The sequence below is a fragment of the Equus przewalskii genome, chromosome 23, assembly GCF_037783145.1.
Source record: "Equus przewalskii isolate Varuska chromosome 23, EquPr2, whole genome shotgun sequence".
In the NCBI taxonomy this organism is placed as follows: Eukaryota; Metazoa; Chordata; class Mammalia; order Perissodactyla; family Equidae; genus Equus; species Equus przewalskii.
Window position 1 is genome coordinate 627,640 of NC_091853.1, and position 19,203 is coordinate 646,842.

General features: G+C 41.5%; 2 protein-coding genes across 5 annotated transcripts in view; one reads left to right on the plus strand and one right to left on the minus strand.

Annotated features, from left to right (window-relative positions):
• The window catches only part of RBBP5 (RB binding protein 5, histone lysine methyltransferase complex subunit), a 35,937-nt gene extending 18,743 nt beyond the window's left edge, over window positions 1-17,194 (minus strand). Inside the window, exons 1-4 of one of the 4 annotated variants that reach the window (XM_008535687.2) lie at window positions 17,057-17,194; window positions 15,950-16,170; window positions 6,695-6,720; window positions 5,399-5,571 (exon numbers count right to left, since the gene is read on the minus strand). In XM_008535687.2, the coding sequence (XP_008533909.1) occupies window positions 5,399-5,571; window positions 6,695-6,720; window positions 15,950-15,968 (218 nt within the window). In that variant the 5' untranslated portion in view covers window positions 15,969-16,170; window positions 17,057-17,194. Of the gene's footprint in view, window positions 1-5,398; window positions 5,572-6,694; window positions 6,721-15,949; window positions 16,171-17,056 lie in introns of those variants that run through there. The other 3 variants (XM_008535685.2, XM_070591241.1, XM_070591242.1) reach the window with 3 other exon arrangements.
• On the plus strand, window positions 16,590-17,060 carry LOC139078847 (uncharacterized). Its single transcript, XM_070590977.1, has one exon. The coding sequence runs from the start codon at window positions 16,590-16,592 to the stop codon at window positions 17,058-17,060; it is 471 nt and encodes a 156-aa protein (XP_070447078.1).
• Window positions 17,195-19,203: the final 2,009 nt, after the last annotated feature.

Here is a 19,203-nt window from a genome sequence, read left to right on the forward strand (position 1 = left end):
CCTAGTAACCGCTAAAAAGCTATACAAAGAAACACCCTCAAAAAGAACCTAAATAGGGGCCGGCCCCGGGACTGAGTGGTTAAGTTCGAGCACTCCGCTTCGGCGGCCCAGGGTTTCACCGGTTCGGATCCTGGGCACACACATGGCACCGCTCATCAGGCCATGCTGAGGTGACGACGTCCCACATGCCACAACTAGAAGGACCCACAGCTAAAGATGTACAACTGTGTACCAGGGGGCTTTGGGGAGAAAAAGGAAAAAAAATTAAATCTTTGAAAATAATAATAATAATAATGACATAGATAAGGGACCGCCCAGTGGCACAGTGGTTAAGTGCACACGTTCCGCTTCAGCAGCCCGGGGTTCGCCGGTTTGGATCCCGGGTGCAGACACGGCACTGCTTGGCAAGCCATGCTGTGGCAGGCGTCCCACATATAAAGTAGAGGAAGATGGGCATGGATGTTAGCTCAGGGCCAGTCTTCCTCAGGAAAAAGAGGAGGATTGGCAGCAGATGTTAGCTCAGGGCTAATTTTCCTCAAAAAAAAAATTTTTTAATTTAAAAATAACAGATAAATCAAAATGGAATTCTAAAAAATGTTCAAGAAAACCACAGGAAAGCAGGAAAAAGAAAACTGAGAAATGACAAACAGAGGAACAAACAAAAAAAGAAACCCCAAACCAGTATTTACCCAAATTTTGCAACAAAGAGGTATTGCTATTGAGGAACCTGGCAGGCAATTGACCTCCGTGGTTAAGAACACAGGCTCGAGAGCTTATATTCTTATGCTGAAGAACTTACGCTGAAGCCTAGACATTACCACCTTCCAGCTATGTGATCTTAGGCAAATTATATAACCTTTCTGAGCTTCAATTTCCTCACCTACAACATGGGACTAACAACAGTATCGACCCCCAGAAGACTGCTGAGAGGATTAAGATTAATACATATAAAATTCTTAGCCCAATGCCTGGGACATAACAAGTGCTCAGAAAACATCAAAAATTATGTGTATCAGAGACAAGATAAATGTATTCTCAGACTCAGGACTTGAGAGACAGAGGCAGCAGGGGTAAAACGAGGACGTGAACACAGAGGGATTAAGTTCAAGTCTGCATACGAAAGGACTCTGCCGCCTCTCCCACCAGCTCTAGAACACATGCTGTCATCTTACCCTCACAAAGGCAATCAGAAGATCCTTCTAGAGAATGTAAACCTAAAAAAGAAGAGGCCTACAGATGCTGTAACTTGAGGAATCACAAGAAAAAAGCCAGCCAGCCACCCAATTTCAGTGGCAGATGGGAGGGAGAGAGCATAAACTCACATACTGTACACCATAATGGCAAGTCCATGGATAATTTCTGAAATTAACAAACCAAGAAAAAGTAACAGACACGTTATTTAGAAATATGAAGGTGAATATAAGAAACACACAAAACGAATGGAAGTACACTGGGAGCGGGACAATATCGGGAGTAGGGAGAGACAAGGGACACCTTTTGCTGCCGTTTTTCTAAGTCTTTTAGCACAATTTGATTATAGAACAAAATGTTAGTCATGATTCCATTTTTTCTTTAAACCCTTTTGTACTATAATCTTTTTCTTTCACAGCAAGCACGTATTTCCATTATAATAGAGGGAAATCTAATTTTAAAAATTAACTTATAAACAGAGGTGAAAACTAAGAGGGCTTCTCCCATTAAAAAAATATATATATTTTTCAATTCAAAATTCCATAAGCTCAAGAATTAAAGATTATTGTACTTCCTCCATCTGACAGTTTTGTTTCTTTCCAAAAGACAGATGGATCCCTATTAAGTGTTAAAGTCTCAGAGACTTGAAGATCAGTTAGTTCTACCTATGGCCCCATCTATTCAACCAGTGCTGAATGGCTTCTGCAGCATCCCCGAGAAGAGGGCAGAAAGTCCAAGCAGGGACAGTCCCACTGATCAGTTCCTTCCTGGGCAGTCTGTCCCATCCCCGGGCACCTCTGCTTGGGAACTTTTCTCTACCCTAAGCTAATACTTGTTTCCCTATAACTTCTGTTCAGTACCCACCAGTCCTCTGCTTCTCCTTGGGCCAATTTTTCTGTCTTGCACATGTCAGCACATTTCAGTTAAAGACCACTATCACGCCTACCTAAAAGTTCTCTTGGTGAAACTTTCTTAGTCCCTAATATGTTCAAATATTATATGACAATTAAAATAAGTTATATTTTAAATGACTGAATCAAAGAAAAACATAAAATGCATGTTAACTACTGATCATAACTGTGACGTATATAAATATATGTACCAAAAATTACAGAAGAATTATCTTGCATATGTACTATAGAATACTACATATATAGATACACACACATATCTATTTAAAATGAGACACACAGGGGCTGGCCCAGTGGCGTAGCGGTTAATTTCACACTTTGGTGGCCTGAGGTTCGCTGGTTTGGATCCCGGGCACAGACCTATGCACTGCTTATCAAACCATACTGTGGCAGGCATCCCACATAAAGTAGAGGAAGATGGGCACGGTTGTTAGCTCAGGGCCAATCTTCCTCAAAAAAACAAAAGTAAAAACAAAACAAAATAAAATAATAAAATAAAATAAGAGAGAGATATACATATATCTCAATAGAGAAAAATATCCACTATATATTAAGTAGAAAAGCAAGATACAGAACAAAATACACAGCATGTCTCCATTTTTTAAAGAACATACACACGGATATGTGCATGTACTTTTTTATATGTGTAGAGAAAAGGACATAGATACATCTTACAGAAAAAAGATATAGTCCATACTCGGGCTTTCATTTTTCTACTTTATATACTCATATGTTGTTTGAATTTTTTTTTAGTAATCAAGTTTTGTGATAAAAAGTTAAAAAACGTTGGAGGGAGAGGGAGAAAATCTCTTCACTGTTCAGATCCTATGACCTAGTAATAAGACACTTTTGGAAGTGGACTCTAACGAAACATCACAGATCAAGCACCTACCAGGCATCTCCACTAAGATACCTGCATTCATGCAACCAGGATCTCCATGCCTACTAGACACGGGGTGCAATGCTAGAAGCTGGGAATACAGCAGCAAAATGGCAGACAGACAAGGTTCGTGTATCACAGCACTTATCCTCTTCCAGGGCAGAGATTAATAAAACAAGTAATTGCACTAAAATATAAGGAGACGTGCACCCATGACCTCAAGCTCACCATTTCCCCTCAAATCTTATAATGGTATCTTCAACCAAGCCAGAAACCTGAGGATCATCTCAACATCTATACTTCACTCCCACCCCTTTATCTAATTAAAGACGAGGACCTCTTATTCCTACCATTTCTCCTATCTGTACCACTCAGCTCCATTCCCACTTCAAGTATCCTTCTCAACTCCAGCCTAGACCACTGCAATTCTTCTCTTATCAGTCACTGTCCCCTTCTATCTCTCTTCTACATGCTGTTCTAGAGATCTTTCTAAAATACAACGCTCATCATGTCACTTTCCTTCCTAAAATCTTTTAATGGCTTCACAGTACCTACAAGGTGAGGTTCACATCCACAGTGTGGCACACAATGTTCTCCATGAGGCTCTCAGCTTACCTTGGCTGTTGCCGTATCGCACCTCTCATACCACAATCCGCTATCCTGAACTACCTGCAGGTCCTCATCTTACCACGCTTGCTTCAAGCCGACATGCCTTTACCTGCGCAGTGCTCTCTGCTTGGAACAAAACTGGCAAATACTCATTTTGCAAGTTTCAAGTTAGAAATTACCTGATCTTCGAAGCCTTCCCTGATGACCATTCTCCTCTAGTATAATTGATTATTTCCTCCTTCAGACTTTCACCTCCACTAAATCTCAAATGTAGTTCTTGTATAGGACCTATAAAGCTTCAGTATATGTACCTGTATGCACACACACCTCCCTCTACTAATCAAGAATTTCCCCTTATTTGTTTCATGTCTCCAATGCCTAACACAGTACCTAGTACATAACTCATGTTCAATGTTTGCTGAATGAATAAATACGAGAAAAACTTTATGCACAAAGACATTCGCTAAATATTATGTAGCAGAGAAACAAAAAATTACTAAGTAAATTATGGTTTATCTATCAGAAGATATATAGCAATAAAAAAAGTTTTTAAAGGCTATGCAAGCAAGAAAATTTCTGGACAGTGTTAAGGAGGTAAAAAGCAAAATATAAAATAGAAGATAGCACAATTATGAACTCTGTTTTAAAAACTGTATATCAAAATATATCAAAATATTTATAATTTCTTGGTAATATAGTAGTAACATCTGGGTGGTGGGACTATGGCAGACAGTAGTGCTTCTTTCTACTTTGCTGTATTTTCCATAATTTTCTAAATGATTCTATATTATTTTATAATAAAAATATATGTATATTTTTTAACAGTTCTCAAATTAGATTGTAATAATGGTTGCACAACTCTGCAAATATATAATAAAACCAGTGAATTGTACACAGAGCGAATTTTATAGTATATGATTTATATATATCTTAATAAAGTTGTTAAAAATATACTTATCTTTTTACATCTTCATTGTAAGACCACAACAATAAAAAAGAAGTGAAATGCAAAGGAGCTGGAAGAGACCCAGAAGACCATTCAGGCTGGTGCTCTCACTCTGCACATTAGAGAAAAGCTTTGGCCAAAGCTGCCGGTTCATCAGCGGCCCAACCTAGCCTGGGATTCAGGCCCCTCCCAATCCAGGGCTTTACAGTACCACTGCTGGTTCTACTTACACAAAAGGAAAGATGTTACAGTTTAATAAATCAAGATCTGATGAGGTGCTGTTTTTGGCCCCAAGTTCATTTAAAAGAAGTACTGCTCCAAAATAAAATTTTCTGAAGCAAATAGGGTAGTCTTAGAGAGTAAGAGAGAAATCCCTGGGACTCTATATTACACCAGATTTCAGCTCCATATATTTAACAGAAAGCCTTAATAACTATAATTCAGTGAAGGAAGAAGCATGCCTGTGATCACTGCTGGATAAAACTGCTGGAATTCAAGAATCTAGACAAAGCTGGACCAGATGTCTTCCCAGCTTCCCTCCTAACCAAAAGTTTTATTTTAAATGAAAGGTCAATACCACAAATATTACTACAGCTGCAATCTGTAAATATCTCATTTCAGTACTGTTCTCAGACACAGCCTGATATAGATCCATATTACACCGAATTTCTCTCCACAAAGGTGCTTCAAGGACAGCATGGGTTCAAGGTCCACCTAAGCTATGAGAAATTGTATTACTAATGGCTAAATATTTAAAACTCTAAATATTAAAGTATCTATAATCAGATTGGCAATTACACAGTTACCATTAATCCCTCTAATTTAACTCATATTAAATACATTAATATTAAAATTACTTACCATAAAGAACAGACTGGATGGATGTGTGCACTAATTATTTTAGCAATGCCTCTTGTCAAGAAATCCCAGATGACAATTCGGCCATCATTACAGCCAACTGCAAGCAGTGTGCCCCACCTGTTAAAGGTGCAAGTCAGGGCCATGCTGATACAATCCAAAGTTCCATCAGCTTCCTAAAGATTAAAGCAAACACAGAAATATAGACAATAATGCCAGGTATCCAAATTACTTCTTAGAGGTTCTCTACCATCTATGATACTCATCTTGAATTTAAATTATGATGTATCATATACCAAAATAATCTACGTGTCTTCTTATACATATTAAACTAGCCAAAATGAAGAGATATTTATAAAAGCTAATAGAATTTTTGGAAACAGATGTGATCAATCCCTGACATCACCACTGTAACTTTGTACACACACTCTGGAGAGCAATTAGGTAAAAGATAACAAGATTCACTATAAGAGTCATCCTATTGACCCAGTAATCATAGTTCTTGGAATTTATTCCAGGAAAAATTATTTAAAACAAAAACCCTGGAACAGCCTATATGAGTAACATTAGGAGAGTCAAATAAATTATTTTATATTAATATCAAACCATTTAAAACAACTATAATGACTACACTGATACATATTGCAAGTATTACAAAATATTTTTACATTTAAAAAAGTAAAGCAGGGGCCGGGCCCGTGGCCAAGTGGTTAAGTTCGCCTGCTCTGATTCAGAGGCCCAGGGTTTCGCTGGTTCCAATCCTGGGCACGGACATGGCACCGCTCATCAGGCCACGGTGGTACAGCGTCCCACATGCCACAACTAGAAGGACCCACAACTAGAATATACAACTATGTACTGGGCGGCTTTGGGGAGAAGAGGAAAATAAATAAATAAATAAATAAATAAGTAAGTAAAATGGTAAAATCTTTAAAAAAAAAAGTGAAGCATAGTTTTAACATACATACTAATTACTACTACGTGAAAACACTGATCAAAACTAGAAAAGCACACAGGGAAAAAACCTACGTAAAGGCGATGGTACTATTTGTGAAAAACCCTACAATCAAAGTCTTGTTTTAATTTAAAGGGAAATGAATTGTAAGATTTACAACATTATGGTGAGATTTCCAGCCAATATTGCCTATCTCTCTCTTCCCCTGCTCAAAATTAAACATTTAGTTCCTTCTGTTGTGCAAAAGGGGGAAAAAAAAAAAGGATCCAAATGCATTTTCCACTCGAATACAAAAGCTAGTGAGTTACCACGTTCCTAAAATGACAACAATACTATACTCTTACCTCTGGATAATTCTGCCCAAAGGACTCTGCAACAAAGCAAAGAAAGAGAGTTGATGGAACACGTGCAACATACCAGGGATCCTACAGCTCATGAATGGTGGAGAGCAGTGGTCTGCAAAGTGTGGACGGGGGAACTGACACCCTTTCAGGGACTCCACGAGGTCACACCTATTTTCATTATCATACCAAGATGGTATTTGCATTTTTACTCTCCTTATCTGATAAGTTACAGGTGAGTTCTCCTGAGGCTATATGACCTGTGAGGTTCCAACAGAGACTGGTGATGTTGCAGGAAGAGATGTAAGAATGTGCCGACTTCTATTTAGGCAAACATGAAAAAGATTTGTAAAAACGTAAAACAATACCACTCTTCTCAGTCAATGTCTTTTGTTTTAGAATAGTTATTTTTCATAAAAATGTTATTTATATAAACATGTAATGGAGTTACTATGGTTATTTTTATAACAAACTTTTAAAAATTGAATCAGTCCAATTATCTAAGTCCCAACTACTCTCTAAAACCTTATTAACAGCAGCCAACCAGCAGTGATCATTCTCCTTCCTAATAGCTTTTTTTTTGCCGAGGAAGATTTGCCCTGAGTTAACACCTGTGCCAATCTTCCTCTTGCTCTATGTGAGCCACTGCCACAGCACGGCCACCGACAGACAAGTGGTGGAAGGTCCACGCCCGGGAACCAAACCTGGGCCACCAAAGCAGAGTGTACTGAACTTAACCACTAGGCCACTGGGGCTGGCCCCCTAATAATAGCTTTTAGGTTGTAACATAATCTGGTAGTTGGTTAAACACATAATTCTCTGTATTAATTTCTTAAGCAAACAACATTTTGCTATCAACATCCCCAAATGCTTTTCCTATATTAAATTTGATGTCTACAGCTTAGTAATAAACATTTCAAGCTATAGATGATCGTATGATGATACTCTCTGCTTGTCAGAGTTTGATTTCAGCAGCAGCACCATCTTGGTCAGTATTTATGCGTCTTATTACCTAAATACCTTATTACAGTGGTTTCTAAACTATACTCTGAGAACCACAGGTCCAAGAAAGCTGTTCTACATTTAGGGTGTTAAATAAGATTTCGTTTAAAAAAGTCTACTGCTTTAAAAAAAAGTCTGAATACCAGTTTTATTATAGTTTGTCCTTCATGAAAATTAATAGAAAACTAAATAGTGAAAACATTAAAACTAACTAATCAAAAAAACAGAAGCCCTACAGTTAAGAAAACTAAAACAAAGATGAAGCTAAAGGTAAATAATTGCCAAAAAAGGTAAGTATCTTGATTTATCTAATGTGTACCACACTTATGGTGGCTGACTGCATTCAGTTATGAAAGAAAAGAATGAAATGAAGTGCTGAAACCAGATCAAGCTAGTTTTTGAAAGAAATCTTTTTAAAGTTACTAAAGTAATACATGTAAGTAATACAGAAATGTATCATTAAAAAATCAAAGAGCCAGCCCTGCTGGCCTAGCAGTTAAAGTTCGATGCGCTCTGCTTTGGTGGCCCGAGTTCAGTTCCCAGGCACAGAACCACAGCACTCATCTGTCAGTAGCCATGCTGTGGTGGCAGCTCACAAAGCAGAACTAGAAGAATTTACAACTATAAACAACTACGTACTGGGTCTTTGGGGATGAGGGGGCAAGGAACAAAAAAGAGCAAGATTGGCAACAGATATTAGCTTAGGGCAAATCTTCCTCTGCAAAAAAAAAAAAAACTTTAAAAAAATGATAATTTCCTCCCTGCAACCCACTCACCAAGCTAAAAGTTTCCATATATTTCTATATGCTTATACAAACATGTATTTAAGGTTTAATTTGTTTCTTAAATAAAATACTACACATATTATTATGTGATTTGCTCTTTAGGAATATATCCTACCCATCTTTCCAAAGCAGTAATATAGATCTATATTCACATGGTTGCGAAACAAAAAAAAGGAGTGTTTATTCAAAAATTAAAAACAAAACAAACAAAAAACCCACAGCCTAACAATATAAAGTACTCAGAAAAGGGCAGAGTGTGACTTGCTGTACTGACAGAAAGGAAAACCACACACAAGAATCCAGAATCCAGGGACCCTTCCAATGTGTGATAAGCCCCCCAACACAGATTACCCCTAATTCTGTACTTTTGTTTTATGTTTTGGGGTGGGTTTCTTTTTTTTTTTTCTTTTTTTGAGGGTCACCTTGGTTGACAAGACTACAATACGGAGTTTAAAGGAGCACAAAGAGAAAGTGACATATAAGAAAGACCAAGCTAGTTTGGGGTACTCTGGTTGAAGGGCCTGCATGAGAATGCTGTCAAACAGGGTTATGGGGCACAAGGCCATTTCTTTAGAGAGTGTTCAAAACCACTTTTACATGCTCCATCCTCCTACCATCTACCATTTTGTGTTACAATTAGATTACTTAAGAGAAAAAAAAAAGATGCCCAAACATATGAATGCCAAAGAGATTTAACTTCATAACACGCTTGATAATTGAAAAAGCATGAATGACTTTCATAACAAAATACACATTTCCGAAACTGATTACAGAAGAAAAATCCCTGACTGGACCAATGAATAAAGAACACACCGAAAGGCCGGTAAAGACGTACCATTCAAAAAAATAAAAAGGCAGGAGGATCACATGATTTTGTGAACAATTTCTCCTAAATCTCAAGCAGTAAATAGATACTACGTTATTCAAGCTATTTCTGAGCAGAAAAAAATATATATTAGTTTCTTATAAAGCCAACATAACCGATACCAAAACCTGATAGAGACAGTACAAAAAAGGAAACAAGAGTCCCCTTCACTTAAGAACATAAATGGTTCATGATATTTCATCTTTAGATTCTGCAGACTTGAAACGTAATTTCTAGCAGCATATACAACTATAAGCAAATTCTAAACACAAAGAATCTGGAGTTTGTTACTCTAGCATACAAGAAGGCACTATGACATAGCAGAAAAGAAAAAAGGAACACGATGAGGGCAAGACCACTCCAAATACCTTCACAGCACAGTGCATTCCAATGCACCTCAGTTAGAACGTTTAAAAGCCATATAATCCTACCAGTAGATGCTGAAAAAACATCTCCTAAAACTCAATAACCATTTTTAATAAAAGGAATAGAAGACTACAATAAAGATAAAACTATTTACCAAAAACACAATTATTCCAAAAGGTGAAATATTACAACCATTTCAATTCATATCAGCAACAAGAAAGGGATATATCACCATCATTAGTTAGTATTATCTTGGAAGTTCCAGCCCATGGAAAGAAAATGAAATAACTGGTTTAAATGTTGAATATGAGGAGATAAAACTACTTCTCTTTTGCTGATGTCACTGAAAATCTAGAAAACAGAAAATGAACAAGACTCTAATAAGAAAACTACCCAAATTAATAAGAAAATACTGGTAAGCTGGTTTGATATAAGAAAAATATTCAAACATTAATAGCTTTTCTTTACATTAGCAATTAGTATACAGAAATGGAAATGAAAGGGAAAACTCCATTCACAACAACCACAAACATATAAAATATTTAAGGAAAAAAGGTAATAAGGAAGACATAGGACATGTATGGAGAGAACTATGAAGTCTTTGTTAAGGCCATAAAATCTGAACAAATGAAAAGACAATCTGCATTCTGGGATTGGAAAGCTTAATGGCTTTCTCCAAAAATTAATACATTTTATGCAATTCCAGACAGATTAAAGATAAATGTAAAAAACAAAATTTTCTAAATGTACTGTAAGGCCACTGATATATGATAAAGGTGGCATTTCAATTTAATGGGGAATTTATTTAATATATGGGGATAGACAACTGACTATCCATCTGGAAGAGAAAAAAGTTACAATTCCTCTTCCATATCACATATAAAAATAAATTCAGGTAAATTAAAAATTTTGCGGGGGGGGGGGGTAAGGAAGATTGGCTCTGAGCTACAAATCTACTTTGTATGAGGGATGCAACCACAGCATGGCTTGATGAGCAGTGTGTAGGTCAACACCGGGGGTCTGAACCCGCGAACCCCAGGCTGCCGAAGTAGAGTGCACAAACTTAACCGCTGCACCACTGGGCCAGCCCCTAAATTAATATTTTTAAAAAACAGAAATCTAGCAGACCATATGTGTGATGTAGGGAGTAGAAGACCTCAACCATATGAGGAAACCCAAAAAAAAGGGAAATGCATTTGATTACATGAAAATTACAACATTCTGCATGGCAAAAGTTCTGATAAACAGATTCAGAAAAAACTGCAAAGCAAAGCAGATGACTGGTAAGAGTTGACACATATATTATAAAGCAAGCTTACACATCGATAAGAAAAAAACACCAAAGAGAAAAAGACAAAGAATCTGAGTAAACAAGTCACAGAACAACATCAGATGGCGTCTCAGGAAAATAGTCAAACTCAGGTGTCGCCAGAGAAACGTAAATCAAAACAAAAATTACATGCCACTGGCATCCATCACACAGGAAAATGTCGAGAGACACAACATCTACTGCTGAGGGGAAGATGGGCAAAGGGATGTTTTTAGGGGCCGGCCCCATGGCCCCTGAAGAGTGGTATAGGTCTGGGCCCGGGATCCAAACCTGTGAATCCGGACTGCACAAGCGGAGTGCGACAAACTTAAGCACTAGGTCACAGGGCAGTTCAGCACAGAATGGCTCAGAGCTAATCTTCCTCAGCCAAAAAAAAAGCCTCTCAAAGGGAAGGGGGCGATGAACGAAAGGGGTAAAGGGACATATAAGTAGTTGGCAGATAAAAGTTAGGCTACTGTGGTGAGCATGACACAGTCTAGACAGAAACTGATAAATAATAATGCACACCTGATATTACGCAATGTAATAAACCAATATGACCTCAATAAAATAACTGGGGAAAAAAAACCCTCCAGAATCTTGCCCAAACATGACCTCAAAGTTACTAGTCTGTGATTTGCAAAACACACCTGCCCTTTATTTAAAGTCAAAATTTGCCCACCTCCTTTCTTGCAGCATGTCCTCCTTTCTCTGCCCAAATCTCAGACCACCAACAGTTCTTTCACTTGCAAGCTCCCTCAGGGCCAAGGAATGTAATTCAGCCAAGAGAAGGGAGCTAAGTGACCTGCCTTTTTAAAATCTCTACCCACTGAGGGCTTTTCTTGGCAACAACCAATGTTCACTTCATTTGCTCCATCCAAGAAAAATCCTTTTTCCCAGAGAAGGCAAAAGAAAAATAAAAAGTTACACATTACACTACCCCTTTGTTTATAAAGTCCACAGTAGGCACACAACAGATACGTGCCGGTTGTTGAATGAACAATTTTAGTATTACACCACCAGCCCAAGCAGCAAACTCCTCTGCTCTTCACACCCCCATGTGAAACACCCTTTCTAGTTGCCTCGGGTTTACACTCCTGGCCTTCAATCACACTAGCTTTCCGGACACTGTTCTTAAAAGCCAGTGCCACCCTCACGTGCTCACACACCTTTCTGGACTGAGGCTGGACCGCTTTCAGCGCAATCAGACCGGCTTCTTCAGGTGCCGCCTCCTTTTTTCCTCTTAGGATGCTTTCTCCAAAATGCCTTTTAGTTTTCCCAGGCCTTTCCAGCTTTCTTCCTCCCAGTCTCAAGACGGAATAATGTCTATTCTCTAAATTGCTAAACATCCACCTCCTTAAAGACTTGATTATCATGAGTTCTAAAATTTCATGGACCTTCTCTCCCAATGGTCCTATTATTTTCTACTTGCCAGCCAATCCCTCCCTTTTGTAACAGTTAGGTCCAGAGTAGAAGTTTCCATTCTGTTCTGCTTCCGCGATCTAACAGGTGATGACAATTAGTGGCATTTCTTTTAGAGAAATACAACTTGTGGCTGTCTAGATAACAGACCCCACCCCGCCCCAATCTGATGCCATCACCACCATAATTACTACATGTCCTTGGCTCCAGTCTTGCCTCCCTCATCAAATCCTTCACAAAGCTGCCACTGCCAACTTTCTAAGCCTAAAAACTCATCATGCCATTCACTTGCTTAAAAATCGCCCTTGCTAAACAATACACTAAACTCCTCAGTGTAACTTTAAGAAACAACTTCAATCTGGCCCCAATCAGTGTTTCCCATTTTCTTGGGCTAACCCCCACCAGCACGCAATGCAGACCCTCACCCAACTCAGCCCAAGCACCAGACGCAGACCGCCAACCACTTCCTGAGCATCCCGCACATTCACGCCTCAGAATGTTTGCCCTGCTGGCCTCCACACTGGTAATTACCTTCTCCAGCCTGTCCCTCCAGAAAAATCCTACTCCATCTTTCCAGACAAGCGTAAACGCCACTTCCTCTGTAAAACCATCCTCAAATTCTGCTGCCACCCCACCGCCAACAGTGCAGAATTAACTGCTCTGCGGCTGGATTCTCATAATGCATTCATTTACCATGTTCCATATTACACACAATCACTAGCTTACACTTCTCCACCTAGTTCTATGCATTTATCAAGGGCAAAGGCTGTAGCTTATTTCAATGTTTTTCACACAGCAAGACTCAATTCACCGTAAATGGCTAAGTCAATTTAGTGAGCCACAACCAGTTTTTTAGTAGATTAGAAGATATGAGAGGACACTGAACATAACCAGGATTAAGCATAATTTCAAGAAACTTAGTTACATGTGTATGTATATATAACAGATTGTGAGAGAAAATATATTTCTTACTGTGAGTTGTGGTAGAAATAAGTTTGAAAAACTTACTTCCCTTTGTATCTCCAGTACATACCACCTGATACACAGCAAGTGCTCAAAATGTGGATGCAGAAGTAAAATTAGTATCTTGAGTGTCCACATTAGTAACACGTGATCACGTCTTTCCTTGATCTAGCCAGATCCCCTTTAGTGTGCTCCCACAATCACATCACTTCTGTTCCTTTCTCCTTTTTATTTGCAGTCATTAACTTTCTCGCTCTAAAACCCAGAGTCATTTCCATCAAACATATATCTTTTGGACAGAGCATTCTTTTAAATTGTCTAACCTTCCAATGCTAAATGCTCCTTCCTAAGTTTCACCTTCATGAATCCTCTGTATCATTTCAAAAAAAACCTTTCCCGTGACTCTGCCATCTCTTTTAAGGTACTACCCTATCACCTTTGCTCCATCCTTAAGTTTTTAAAAGAAGGATCAACCATTTGCCTCCATGTCATCTCCCGCACCTTCCTAAAATCACTGTAACCTGGCTTTGCTCAAGTTGCTGAGGGTCCCAGGTGCCTAAGGACTAAACAGAGCAGCCCTGTCTCAGCTCTCAACCTCCCATGCTCCACAACTCGCTTCTGTGGAAGACGCCACACCAACCTACATTCCCCTCGACCTCTACGTGCAAAAACATACGGAAAGCACCTGAAAATATGCCTAGCTGATAGGAAGTACCATACAACTGTTAGTTTATTTATTATCATTTATTTCTCTTCTTATCTTCTAAACATAGGTAATTGTCCAAGATTCTGTCCTCAGTAGTTTTCTTTTCTGCCCCTCCTACTTTCTCCCTTGGTCTTGTTCTCTACACATAAGGTTTCAATTAGCCCACCTGCAGGATTACAAATCTCTCTCCTAAATCCAAACCTAGCTCCTAAACCCCAGATCCACACTCAACATATCCAACACTGTCTGTTCCCAATGTCCTTAAATATCCGTTAGCAATAACATTACTGGCTGCCATCATTCTGCACTTCACTATTCCTCACCACCAGCACCCCACCACCACCGCCGCCCCAGGCAACAATTCTCAAATTCTGTCAACTCTCCCTCCTCAATGTCTTTTCATTCCATTTCCTAGCTCAGGCCTTCTTTATCACTCATGTGCTCTAGCCCTCCACAATGGTTTCACACTCTCCAAGACTCCACTATACATTGCTGTCAGATGAATCTTTAAAAAAATCATAGCTCTGACTGAGTTACTTACCAGGTCAAAACAATCCAACGGATCTGCCTTACTTTCCTTAAAAAGCACAAACTTCTCAGTTGTGGCATTCAAGAGACGCCACAAAACAGAAGGCACCAACCCGTCTCTTGGCCTTCTCTTTATTCATAGTACCCACAACAGGGCCAAGCAAGAAAATTCTTCAGGTCTTCTCTCACTGATGTCTTAGCTCAAACATATTCCTAACGAGCATTCTAACTCCATATCTTCATATTTCACTCTGTCAATTTTTTACCAATCTTAAGTGTCCACTCAAAACTCAAACTCCTCTACAGGTTTTTTTTGTTCCTGATTACCTTTTTCTTCCCCTGTCCCAAAGATATTCACTTTCTCTTCTAATATTCTTAGCACTTGGTAACAGCTCTTAAAGGCCGACCTACATTCTGCAATATATTATGGCTATTTACATAACCACTTTAACTCAGCTGAACAAAAAATTCCTTAAAGGTAAAGACCATTTCTTAAATAATCCTGTAGCCCTTTGGACAGCAGTACATCTTCTGAATTATTTTTAAGAGAATCGTACCATTAAATACAGCAAGTCGTCTAGGAGTTCTGGAAAACCTCAGACATCCCTAGGCTACCATGCTAAATACCTAATGAAACCCTAGAAGAAAAGAACTCCAGTTTTTAAACAAGCCGGGTAAGGGGTAAGGAGGAAATGACTTCGAGGGTAACAAAAGGCAACTGCTTCTGTAGTTCACACTTTGGTGTTCCATACAGCGTCCCTGGTAGTTAAGGACCTTAAATAGGAAGTCAAGATAACCGGACTCCAGTGCCAACTACACCATTTACTTCCTCAGTGCCTTCAAGTCACTACCCTCTGAGCCATATCTGTTCAATAAAGGACTTCTATTAGATCTCCCAGTGCCCCTCCTTAGGCATCCTGGGTCTCTAGAAAAAGACTGTGCCTGTCCAGGCACCCAGCCCTGACAAGTCTTCAAAGCTTCCCCTCAAGCCTCACTTCCCCCGATTCCTTCCCCAATAACTCTGGTCCTGCCCGCTCTGGCTACCTCAGCACCCGTGATCCCTGTAATCAAAGCCAAGTCACAAACTGTCCCTATCACTCCACAACTGACCTGAAAAGGGCCTCGAGAAAGGCACTGCATTCTGCTCGGGCAGAAGCTGGGCTTCCTCCTGCCGCGGCCGCCCCACATCGAGCGCCCGACGACCCACCGCAGAACGGCGTCCCCGAGGCTGCAGCCCGCGTCCCCGCCCGCCCGGGCGCCCTCCTTCCCAGGACCGAAGGGTTCTCTAGGACGCAGCCACCGCCCTCCTCACCCAGCAGCTCGAGGTTCATCCCTGAGGACTCTGGCCGCCTGGTCTCGGCTCCAGCAACGACGCCTGCTCCCCCGCCCGCTTCCCAGACCTGCGTCTCAGCGCGGGGCGCCGCGGCAGCCAGGCGCAAGCTCCGGAGACTTTCTGGGTGAGAAGACCCCGTCACTTCCGCTCTCTTCCCCCGCCTTCCTTGTTCATTTCACGTGGGCTGTCCATACATATGCCTAACCAAAAAGAAGAACAAACGCTCTCGGAATCATTTAATTGTGGTATTTTTTAAGGAATAAAAATCATACCATCACTAAGTTCCTTAAAAAGTGCAGATGTTTGAGGCTGTTTTCTCCCAGATCATGTAAGTGAGGCAGAAAGTTCAGGCATATACTTAGACTACTAGTCCTTGCTATGTTGTGTGTTCATCGGCATTGGCCCGGCTGGAGGCACCAGATCACGCAGGAAAGGTTCCGGGCAAGTCCGACCGAAGTCGGGGAGGCGGCGCCTGTGTTCGCGCGTGGAGCGCGGCGTGATCGTGGGGCGCGTGCGCGCCCCGGGTGCAGGCTGGCTACTGTCTGTCTCGGTCTCGTGAAAATTCCTCCACACGCGCAAAGAGGGGCTGCTGACCCACAGACGTGCGCCCGCCTCCCGAATGCTTCTGGGCGCGCCGCGTCGGCCGGGGCGCGGAAAACGCGTGGGAGCGCGGGAGGGCGCCCGGGGGCGGCCGGGTTTGCGTGGCGGGTCTCTGGGCGTCGCGGCCGACGTCCGGCTGGGTGCCCGCGCGTGCAGCCTGAGAGCCCGCCTCGCGCTCCGCTCCCGCCGGCTTCGCCCTGGCGGCGTCTCGCCCCCCCGTGCCTGCGCCCGGGGCCGGCGCCTGGACCCCCCCGTGCCTGCGCCCGGGGCCGGCGCCTCGACCCCCCCGTGCCTGCGCCCGGAGCCGGCGCCTCGTCCCCCCCCACCCCCCCCCCGGTGCCTGCGCCCGGGGCCGGCGCCTCGACCCCCCCGTGCCTGCGCCCGGGGCCGGCGCCTCGCCCCCCCCCCCCAACCCCCCGGTGCCTGCGCCCGGGGCCGGCGCCTCGACCCCCCCGGTGCCTGCGCTCCCTTCGGTGGTGATCGTACTTAGGGGTTACCGTGACGCTTAAACAAGTCAACGCATAGGAAGCCCTCAGACAGCAAGCGCCAGAGATCTTAGCTGTTATTCATAATTCACTTTCCCCTAAATTATCTCGCCTCGTTGAAGCCATTAGGGTGGATATCAGCCCCCTTTGAAAATACGCAACTGAGGCTCAGAGATACTAGGCCCTTTGCATTCCTTCACGAGTCCAAAACATTGCCGAAATGTCCAAAATACCTACCACCAACAATGGTGACTCGCGTAGTCATTCCTTATCACTTCTCTCAAATTCTGCCAATTGGATAAGTGCAAAAATGTCATTGTTACATTTATTTTGTAATGAGGGTTAACTACCTTTCGCATGGATACGTGTATTTTTCTCTTCTGTGAGGTGGCCTATTCATATCCTTTGCCTATTTTTTGGATGGAATATTCATCTTGTAGGACTTTTAAGCAAGGCATAATATGATCGATTGATGTTTACAAAGAGAACAAGGACAGTGGAGAGGAAGGAGTGATTCAGGGAGATGAGGAAGACCTGACTGAAAGCCACGTTGAGGGAAAAGAAGGCAGCACGTTCCCGAGACGGCCGGGACTTCGGAAGGCATCGGCGACCGGGTTTCTAGTTTGGGGGGCGCGGTTTGCCGGGTCAGAGAATGCAGAAAAAAGAACAGCCTTGGCAAGGTAGATGGAAAATCCAGATTGGGACACTTTAAGGAGCCTGTGAGAAATTCAAGTGATCAGATAGACTTGCAGTTCAAAGAAGAGATCTAGGCTAAAGATCTCTGTATTTCATCGATTCTAATATGCACATTTTAAAATCTCTGAAATAAGGATGTATCTTACATTTGATTATATCTCGTAGTTTATTTAGCAGTGGGGTTTTTTTTCTTAGTGCTAAGAATAACTAAGATAACTGTCTTACAACTCATGGTGTCTTTGATTTGATGAAAAAGAGGATAATTGGTGGACTTTGCTTTACAAGTGTTAGCTGGAGCTTATTAATACTTCGAACTACAAAGGAAGACGCCCAGATTTGTGTGTTGAAGGGGAGAAAAGGAAATTTAATATTCTTCCTTCTTGGCCTGAAGCAACTTGTACCTGTCATTCAGACTCTATGAGAAAGAAGAAATTGTTTCTTAGCTAGGCTGAACTTCCATCTCATTAAAAACTTTTACATATCCTCCCTAAATTAGGCCAGCTGGTACTTACCTCTCCTCCAGGTTAAAGTCAGGAATTCTATGAGCGGAGCACCTCCCAGTCAGCCAGGATGAGCGGTGGCAGCTGGCTCAAATCACAGGGAATGTGGTTGGGGCGAGGAGGTGGTAATATTTCAAGAATTTAACCCGGTGGTTCTCAATCTTAGCTGCACATTGGAGTTTCTGGGGCATTTCAAAATAATTCAGGTGCCTGAGTCCTACACGTGGAGATTCTGCAGTAATAGTTAAAAGCTCCTTGGTGATTCTAATGTGCAGACAAGGTTGAGAACCACTACTGTAGTGCAAGGCTGGGGGTGCACCCAAATTCTTGGCCTAGGCGGGAAGTGAAGACTTTCTCAGAAAGTGTACTCTTTACCACAGTTCATGCTCATTGTCAGAGAGGACAAAGGTAGTTACAGCTAAGACAGAAAACATCATAGAAACAACATCAACACAGCTCTGAGTTCCCTGGAGAGAAGGATTGGAAGGTAAGAAAGATAGAACATCTGTGACGTTCACTTGAAGATACACCTCCAACAATGGAAAGATACACATGCACAAGTACACACACAGTGTTGTTTGTAACTGCAAAATATTGGCATTTAAAGATTTCATTTTTCCTTTTTCTCCCCAAAGCCCCCCAGTACACAGTTGTATATTTTTAGTTGTGGGTCCTTCTAGTTGTGGCATGTGGGACGCCACCTCAGCATGGCCTGATGAGCGGTGCCATGTCCGTGCCCAGGATTGGAACCGGCGAAACCCTGGGGCACCGAAGTAGAGCATGCGAACTTAACCACTCGGCCACGGGGCTGGCCCCACTGCAAAATATTGGAAACAATTTAAGTGTTCATACACTTATGGTACGTTACACAATGGCATACTCAGCAGCTATAAAAAATGAGGAAGAACTCTGTGAATTGATACAAAGAGGTTGCCAAGACATACTGCTCAGT